This window comes from Magallana gigas, chromosome 9 (assembly GCF_963853765.1).
Source record: "Magallana gigas chromosome 9, xbMagGiga1.1, whole genome shotgun sequence".
Classification (NCBI taxonomy): domain Eukaryota; kingdom Metazoa; phylum Mollusca; class Bivalvia; order Ostreida; family Ostreidae; genus Magallana; species Magallana gigas.
This window is the reverse complement of record NC_088861.1, coordinates 47,118,517-47,128,191: the sequence shown is the minus strand read 5'-3', so window position 1 is coordinate 47,128,191 and position 9,675 is coordinate 47,118,517. Positions and strand designations below refer to the sequence as shown.

General features: G+C 35.5%; 2 protein-coding genes across 3 annotated transcripts; one reads left to right on the top strand and one right to left on the bottom strand.

Moving 5' to 3' along the window:
* Nucleotides 1-347: 347 nt before the first annotated feature.
* Nucleotides 348-4,101, bottom strand: LOC105323733 (nuclear cap-binding protein subunit 2). Its single transcript, XM_011422814.4, has 4 exons — nucleotides 3,944-4,101; nucleotides 2,962-3,143; nucleotides 2,521-2,659; nucleotides 348-989 (listed from the first exon to the last, which is right to left on the bottom strand). The coding sequence occupies exons 1-4, from the start codon at nucleotides 4,013-4,015 to the stop codon at nucleotides 894-896; spliced, it is 489 nt and encodes a 162-aa protein (XP_011421116.1). The 5' UTR covers nucleotides 4,016-4,101; the 3' UTR covers nucleotides 348-893.
* On the top strand, nucleotides 3,041-9,111 carry LOC105323752 (GPI mannosyltransferase 4). Of its 2 annotated transcripts, none has more exons than XM_066070924.1 (3): nucleotides 3,041-3,180; nucleotides 5,048-5,208; nucleotides 6,059-9,111. In XM_066070924.1, exons 2-3 carry the CDS (start codon nucleotides 5,073-5,075, stop codon nucleotides 7,684-7,686), a joined length of 1,764 nt encoding a protein of 587 aa, XP_065926996.1. In that variant the 5' UTR covers nucleotides 3,041-3,180; nucleotides 5,048-5,072; the 3' UTR covers nucleotides 7,687-9,111. The 2 variants fall into 2 exon arrangements, with proteins under 2 accessions (XP_065926996.1, XP_011421142.3); XM_011422840.4 differs by lacking the exon at nucleotides 3,041-3,180 and adding an exon at nucleotides 4,052-4,170.
* Nucleotides 9,112-9,675: the final 564 nt, after the last annotated feature.

Sequence of the window (9,675 nt, the reverse complement as noted above, 5' to 3'; positions counted from 1 at the left end):
GACTATGTATGGAATATACATAGTCTCCATGTGACTGCTGTTAGCCAATGATTTTCTTACAATTTGGCAGGAGGTAAGATATAGAAAAATATTCAAATGCTAAAGTTAACAAATTACTAATTTTTCTTCACTACATAATAGCCTATTACAAGCAAAAAAAAATAGTCTTATCTAAAATTTTAAGGCATATATGACAGTAATATTGTTGACCATCCAGTCCCCTTAAGACTTGCAGAGTGCAGACGACTAGAACAGCCAGTTATTGTTATAAATTTGAGATAAAGCCCCTGAAACACTACAGGTGAAATGCAGGTAGTTATAAAATTATTTCATAATTAAGTTGAAAATCAATTTTAAAAAACATCCTTTATAGTCTTTCATTTATCTGCACAGTACATCATAAAACTGGATTTAATTCACAGTGAAACAGAGTATAATGTATGATTAATGGTCAACAAACATGTTCAATGGAGAGTCATCAGCTGTTTAGTTACAATACATACAATACAATCAATGATCAAATTATATCTTATGATGGATTCTAGAAGAAAAGACTTGATCTTTCAGATCTACCGATTTGACAATTAAAATTAACAGACTGTTCTCTATAAAAGTAAAACACAAGATTCCATTATACATGAACATGCATGTTTCATACAAAATCTTATCAATGATATGAATGAAATTACAGTCCATTGTCAAATATCATAAAAATAACAGAAACAAATCATGTTCAAGTTTTAAAAAATCCAACATCTATCGTCACTGTCCTTTAGTTGCCCTTTGAACTTCCACCCACAGTCAGATATTTCTTTTAAACCAAACAACAGTTCTGAAGAGAAGACATATCCGATCCAATCAACTGGTCTCCTTGACAACATAGACTCTGGAGGTCACATGGGGTCGCGGGACTGGGTGATCTTGGTAGCGATGATTTTCCCGTATCCTCCCCGCCCCTCGTCGTAGTCAGTTCTGTATTCGTCTCGAACCTGAAAGTAATATTCCAGCATCTGAGGTATCTTGTACATAAATTCATTTTGTTGACAACTGAATAACTAAGTTGATCAGTTAACATCCTAGTACACAAACATATACAATATGACATGGTTACTGTCTTCAAATATATAGGGATGGGACGATCCACCACGGTATTTATTTTGACGATATTTGGATCGATACATTTACCATTAATACAACCATACCTAAGCGAACTTTTTTTTATTTTCCAAAAACATCCGAGCTTCATATATCAGCTATTTTTAGTCTGCGCGCCTAATATGAAAGTACAAAGATGGCAGAAAACCTCGTAAAGTTGTCAAAACTGTTAGGAAGCTAATTCTGGAATGTGGACAACTTTTGGATTACTTGTTTATGAGAAAGTAGTGTATATGAGACTTAAGTAATTTGTAAATTGTGCAACGCTCATTTTGAATATATCAAAATAACTTTGGACATGCAGTAATACATCGACAGATTGAATAAATTTTTAACCCTTATTCATGTTTTCATTTAGTCGCAATGTATCGTGATATGTATCGTATCGCATCTCATGTATCGTGATATGTACTGATCTGCTAAGTACAGAATCGTCCCAGCCCTACAAATATATAAAGCAATATTCACTTACTCTCTTTTTCTTTACGCCTCACCTTATCATCCATTAAATATTATAATGCCTCACCTTATCATCCATTAAATATTATAATACCTCACCTTATCATCCATTAAATATTATAATGCCTCACCTTATCATCCATTAAATATTATAATGCCTCACCTTATCATCCATTAAATATTATAATGCCTCACCTTATCATCCATTAAATATTATAATACCTCACCTTATCATCCATTAAATATTATAATGCCTCACCTTATCATCCATTAAATATTATAATGCCTCACCTTATCATCCATTAAATATTATAATACCTCACCTTATCATCCATTAAATATTATAATACTCACCTGTCTCCTTATTATGTATTATATCACCCCTAACCAGAACTACACCTCAAATTTACCTGTTGCCTTATTATACATCACTTCACCCCTGTCTACAGCAGACCTTGACCTCACCTTCCCCCTAATAATGGCTTACCACATTCCTATCTACCCCCAATCAATAGAATGTATATCTGTTTTTTTCTGCATGTCACAAAATTTGCCAAAATTGAAAAAATGTGTAGTATTTATAATTTGCATCAATCACTTCTTGCGATTTAAAAAATTTCTAATAGAAATTAATTAAGGATATAATTTCAATGATCTTCAATGTAAAAGAGATTGTGAAAAAGAACAAATTAGTTCATCACGAAAATTATCTGATATACAATAAATGACTCACTTGTCCCCTTATCATACCTCACCTTTCCCTGAATTTACCTCATCTATCTACAGATAATACTTCGCCTCACCCCTGATTCTTGTCTATCCGCCCCCTGATTATGCCTCGACTCCCCTTACCTATCTCTCATCTCACCCCTGACCATACCTCACTTCACCCTGACTATGCCTTACCTGTCCTCCGCTCTTCCCCCTGCCGTATTGCCGACCCTCCTTGAACCCGTGGTCCCAGTCCGTACGAATGATGCGGTCATCCAACCGTGTCCCGTTGACGTACCTCATTGCGTACTCCCCTTCTTCCCTGGTGTAATATCTCATAAGTCAAGGGCAACAACTCTGTATGTTGTTATCAATGAAACTTTAAAACAAATGTTCAATTTTCTGGAGAATTTATAATTTTAATTAGCATGTCACTAAGTATCTCTCTTACTATCTCTTTTTTCTATTAACTCAGTTTTCTAAACATCTAAATTAACTACAGGTAAATTTAATTTGCATCTACCTTTGTAATTACAAAGTAGAATACATCCACTAAATACATCAGATTAAATCTAGCTTTATTTACAAGCAGCCCCAAAGATGCATAATTACAATGGTGTTAACTCATAAGGATACTCCACAAAGCAAAAACCACAGGGCGTTTTCTTCACTTTGTCTAAACCCATGACGATTCTTTTGATGTCTCCGCATTTGCCGAAAAGTTCATGAATTTGTTCTTCTGTTGTGTAATATGACAGGTTTCCAACGTACAGCGTGGAAGATGTCAGGAGAGCCTTCTCTTGTTCTGTTCGACTTCCCTAAACAAATCAACAGACCAGATGTGAATGAAATACGGTACATTTATTATGTTTTTGGTACAGAGATTTTTTCATAGAATACTCAGACCAGACGATTCGCCATATCTTGCCAGTACATTATTCCTATATCAATACCATCCTCACAACATCAGGGGTCCTGAGTCCACTCAGAGCCACATGTGGACTTTGTACCACTCAGGCACTGTATTCTCTTTTGAAAAGTGGACAGGCATAGCCTTTGCCAGTCCACTTCTGAAAAGAGAATAAGTACCACTGATGTCGTGAAGATGTATCAACATATAAAATTATATATGATAAAGTGATGTAACAATGCACTTGTGAGAAAGAGTACCTGGCAAAAAAATTGGTCTTTGGCCAGAACTGAAACAAAATCAGCTCAAAATTTTTAAAAATAATTAAATACATTTCCTTATACCTGCCCTTAATATGGTAATGAATGTAGCTTAGTGGTGGGAGATTGTTACAACATCTCTACACACCTGTACACGTACAAATCTAATTCAATTCAGAAGTAGAATGCTTAGTAACAGACATTGTCATAAAATAATAAAGCCTCTGATCGTTTAATTCATGACAACTGCTGTATTGTTGTCTTGTAACACCCCGTTTATCATCTATCATATTCTGTTAATTGAGCAGAGCAACACAGTGCGCTCGTTTAGCAATGAAAATCTAATCATGATGAGAAAATTCGAGCTAAGCAAAATAAGCACCCGCTTTACGCTTTTATTCTAATTGTGGTTGTTTAGGACGCGGTGAAAAGATGATGCTGTCTTTACCTTGAAGTGCTGGTCTCTGTAGGCGCTGAGGGCAACCGATCCTGAGGGAAACTTGGCCCGAAATCCTGACATGATCCTCTTTGTTTCGCTTTCCTTTTTGTCGCTTTACTAGTTCTCAGCCCTCAATGACATTCGGAACATTTCTTGTTTGTCGATAGTGTCTTAATTTAAAAGCTCAAGAACATCCGAATTAAAGCACGAGGACTAGTTTATGATAAAACGGACAGGTAAAATGTATATACACACCGTTAGCAGGTGGTTAGTTGCGTTAATTTATTGCTGTACAAGTCTTTACCCCCAAATAATTACTTACTAGCTGCAGAACTGTACTTTTTTTTCCCGGAGAGCTACAGTTCTGCAGCTACATGATGCACTGCTGTAATTTGTTTCAAATGCCAGAAATCTTCTACATTGATTATAGATAGTGCTAGGACCAGAATCATAAAATATACGTTGCACAATTTGAATTATATAACATGTTTCTGTTTTTTACTGGTTTAGGCACAAGCATTCCGGCACAAGAGCTTGTCACAGTCTTTTGGTCTTTCCACCTTTTGTTTTATAGTATAGGGGTGGTTAAAAATTAAGAACAGGAAAAGATAGTGGCAGGCCCCCTGTTCGAGGCAAGCCCTATTGATACTAACTCAAAAAATCCCTTCCCTCTCTCAAATAAATTGTTGTTCATTGCACCATGACAGCATGTGTGTACATTAGAAAAGTGAATACTAATTATTGAAAATAATGTATTGTGAAACTAGCTGTAAACCAACTTTAATTTGCGTTGGAGAAATTTTGCGAGGTTTGCAAGATCAAGCTTTGATGTCACTTAATATTTCTTACCGCAAACTTGTCCTTAAATGTCTCTAGTATAATTTATTTTCCAAATAATTGATCTACATCTTGATCATGAAACTTAGTTTCCGCAATTAAGTTTTTCTCCAATAAATTGTGAGATAAAGTAATGTCTCGAGGATAAGTTGGTTTACTGTATATAGGAAGGGAATCATTTAACTTAATCACTCACTACCCGTCGTTGCATTGATCTATGCTTGCATTATGTGACCTGGGACATCAGCATTACTGTATTTGTTTTACTTTTATTAGCACTAGTCTCGCTCAGTGAACCAAGATGTCTTCGTTGGACTGGATCAGGAATCACAAAATCTGGTTGAGCCTGGTGTTTGTTCGGTTCTGTCTGGTTTTTCTGCCACAGCAAGGGTACATCCACCCAGATGAGTTTTTCCAGAGCACAGAAATTGTAGCAGGTATTATTGTAATAAATGAAATCACGGGAGAATGTCCAATTGTAATCGCGGGAGAATGTCGCATTGTAATCACAGGAGAATGTCGCATTGTAATCACAGGAGAATGTCTTATTGTAATTACAGGAGAATGTTCTATTGTAATCGCGGAAGAATGTCTTATTGTAATCATGGGAGAATGTCTTAATGTAATCACAGGAGAATGTCGTATTGTAATCACAGGAGAATGTTGTATTGTAATCACGAGAGAATGTCGTATTGTAATCACAAGAGAATGTCTTATTGTAATCGCGGGAGAATGTCTTATTGTAATCACAAGAAAATGTCTTATTGTAATCGCGGAAGAGAGTTAATTTGGCTTAAATTGATATTTGGACTGCATGACCAAATCTTCACCAAATCTCTGTGTTAGTCCAAATATTAAGCTGAATCAATTCTCTACCAAGATTAGTCTAGAGGAAGACCTTATCATTACTGCATGCTTTGTGTTATTTTAAAATGACAGATACATTCAAATTTAGTCATGTAATATATTAATGACAATTGCATATATGGGTTAAGTATTTTATGAATAGTTTTATGTTTTATGTATAGTTTTATGTCCTATTTTGAGATTTTCCTTCAAAAAGTTATAAAAAATCTCATCAATTGTGTGGATGCCAACTCAATTGATATCGATAGCATTAGAAGTAGTGGTGGACATTGTTTTAATAAACACATCTTGTTTTTGTCTTAACTAATCCATCCACCAATTAATCACAAAACTGGATCGCATTTAGTTGATGATTTCATCATTTTGATGACAGGCAGATTTTCTGTAGTATTGGTATAATGTAATTTATTCTTTTTCCAGGGGACATTCTGAATGTATCCGTCGTGCGGACATGGGAGTTTTCTGCGGGCCTGCGATCGATACCACCCATCTATTGCCTGGCAGGACCAGGGTTTTCTCTGTTGAAGGGAGTTCCGCAGATGATGACGTCCTATTGGGCGGTCGTTCTACCACGACTGAGCACCTGTATTTTAAGTCTGGCTGTGGATGTCGCCGTATTGTATGTTTGTGACGCGTTTGCCATTGACAGTACCTTAGCACTGCCTATACTTGCTTCATCGTACGTCATGTTGACATATCTAACCAGGCCTTTTTCTAACACTCTGGAAACTGTGACATTTTGTGTATTGTTAGTGTTAGTAGCTAAGGTTGTAAGAAACATACATCACTATCAATCAGATAGAGCAGAGAAAAAGTCCAAGGAGTTCAAAGTATTACCAAATGATGGATATCAAAGGAAAACCCTGGATGAGTTCCGAAAGAAACACTCATCTAACCCAACAGAGGAGAAATCAAATTCAGACTCTAATGGAAAGGCTGTCTTTCTTATTGGAGTTGTAATGTCCATTGGCATGTTCATTCGGCCGACATTTGCAGCATTTAGTGTCGGCCCAATCCTCTGGCTTGTTGGCACTGCCTTGATGAGTGGAGATGGCGCAGTATCTTACCTGTTTCTCATGAGTTTTGGTGCCTTGGTTCCATCTATATTGATGGTCCTTGTGGACACTGCCTACTACTCTGACATGACCGTCGTGGATATATTGAGCAGGTTCAGACAATGCGTCATAACATCTGGTAATGTGGCCAAGTGCTGGGAGGAATATTTCTCCATGTTTATTGTGACTCCCTGGAATTTCCTCAAGTACAACTCGGACCCTGACAATTTATCTGCACATGGCCACCATCCCTATTACACACACTTACTGATCAACATCCCTCTCTTACTGGGGCCCGCGGTTGTGTTGATCCTTGTTGAACTCTACAGGTTCTGTATGCGGCGGTCAACTTCGTATAACTCTACCCCCCTGTGTTTCCTCACCCCTCCCATTCTGATTCTGTCCCTGTTTCCCCACCAGGAGCCCCGGTTTCTCCTCTCGCTCCTGCCCCTGGGGGTAATTCTCTATGTTTCTTCCATAAATAGAATCGGACACAGGAACGTGTTCTTATTTCTTTGGTGTGTATTCAACCTAATTGGTTTGTTGTTCTATGGATTTCTTCACCAGGGAGGAGTTATCCCCCTTTTGTCATACATTGAGAAAAATTTAAATAATCCTAGTCCTCTTTTCACAAACGAGGACACCTTTTTCTTTTTCCACACCTACATGCCTCCCCGATCTCTACTGCTCAGTCACACCTCTGTAGAACAACTTGTGGACCTACAGGGATCCCCAATAGAGGATCTGGTCGCTGCCGTGAAATCCCAAAAAACCTGCTGCAGCTATTTAGCCATACCAGGCACCATGATGGAGGAATTCGTGCATCAGAGAATCAGTTTTGATGTCATTCAAGCATTTCCTTTTCACCTGTCCATGGAGGATCCTCCATCTTATGATGTAGTTAAAGAAGTATGGCAGAATTTCTCTGATAGGGCCTATTATGACAAGCTTTTTGAGTCAATGTCACTTTTTCTTCTAAAAATGAAAAATTAATTTGATTCTTGTTTGAATTAAATATTTTGATTTGTTTTAGCATTGTTCAAAATACATGTAGTGTTTTTAACAATGACATCTCTGATATTAGGCAGTGTATGTTTTATACACAACCTCAAAAAGTGTGATTTAGCTTTGCATAATCTTTAAAGAACTTTTTGTTATTTTTGTGTTTTTTTTGTATTGGATTGTTTTTATAACTTGTGTTTTTACGTAGCTGTGCATAATTAATGATATTATTGCTGCAATACTCACTTAGAGGAAATCTTTTGCTTTCTACATGTTCTATGCTATGTTAAGTCCCTTGAGATTGGTAATTATATGTTTGAATTCATTTTCCGTCACCTGTTTATAGCCATACCTATTGAGTGCATGGAGTTTACGACAAGGTCAAGGTCAATGCTGCTGATTGTGAATGTCAAGGTCAACTATAAATGGTATTGATCATAATATTCCAGCTGTCATAAGCATATCATATACATTTTTTAATTTTACATTTTGTTGTAAGTAGAATTATGATAATATCTACCTGTAAAAACAGAAACATCTTTGCTCCCTCAGCCTTTGTTGTATACCTGTATCTCATGAAGTTATAAAGTGCAATTTTATTTTAATATGTATATTGTTTATTTATACGCTCTATTACTTAAGAAAATAATTAGCAATGTCAAAAAGTTCACTAGGATATGAACTTCGTTGGTCACATTATCAAATCCTGCGAAACCTGTGAAGCATGAAGGGCTTCTCAAAGATCTGATCAGGTTTCAGTTTAAAATCTAACAGCTGTTATGCATTTCCATTTTGGAGGTGTATAAACTTTACAATTATTATTCATGTTTGTAACAAACACTTACAAGAAATACACTAATGTAAATGTGAGGTATGGTATGTAATTATATTACATTGTATTACATATAACTGTGAAGTATGGTTACCATAGGTAATTACATGACATTGTCTTACATGCAGTTGTGAGTTATGATAGGTAATTACATTGTATTATGTGTAACTGTGATTGTATGGTAGGTAATACATGAGTTGTATTACATGTAACTGTGAAGTATGGTAGGTAATTACATTACATTATATTACATGTAACTTTAGATACATGGTTGGTAATTACATAGTTTGTATAACACGTTTTTATCAACATTTACCTTGGGGGTAGATTTTTACCTGCATATAGCAATAACAGGCAGCAGAGATAAAGATAATATCAGCATAATCTAATCTAAGATTAATGTCAAGTCTTGGTTTAGATGGTAGGAGATTGTGATTATACAGTACATATGATATAGTGTATCTTAGAATGCTTTTTGTGCTCTTTCAAATGCTGATTTAAAACAACATGTAATAACTAGTAGTAACTACATGTAATTAAGATCTCAAAGTCAGATATTGACTATGTAACTATTTATTTTATCGTTTTGTGCAATAGCTGATGAATAAAGAAATAAATCATATTCAATATCATGTTTGTTTTGGGTTTTCTGTTTTGATTTGTTTTGTTTTAGACTGTTTCTTTGATATATATTCGTGCATTTAGAAAAGTGAAAGCTATGAATCAATATATATTTTTTCGAAAACCATCTTTTTTAAAGAAGATATAGTTAAACAGAAAATGAAAATTTATTAAATTTCCCCCTGGCAAACACATATATATCCTTAGGACCCCCTGGAAAAATGTCTGGATCCGTGCATGCAGTAATTAATCCTTTGGCCTAGTTTGAAGAGATGTGGATTGATACTGAATCCAGAATTTCTCATTAAGTTTTTTTGACATGATATATAAATATTTTCCAACTCTCTGTTCATGAGATTTGATATATTAACAATCCGGCCATGGCCAAAGGAAAATTTTTTGGCTTGTATATTGCAAAGTCGATCTCTTAGAATATACATGTAGTAAAGCTCTTAAATCAGACTAAATCAATTTATATCATTTTTTTTTTTTAATATGACAAAAAACAACGTTAGACAACCTTTTTA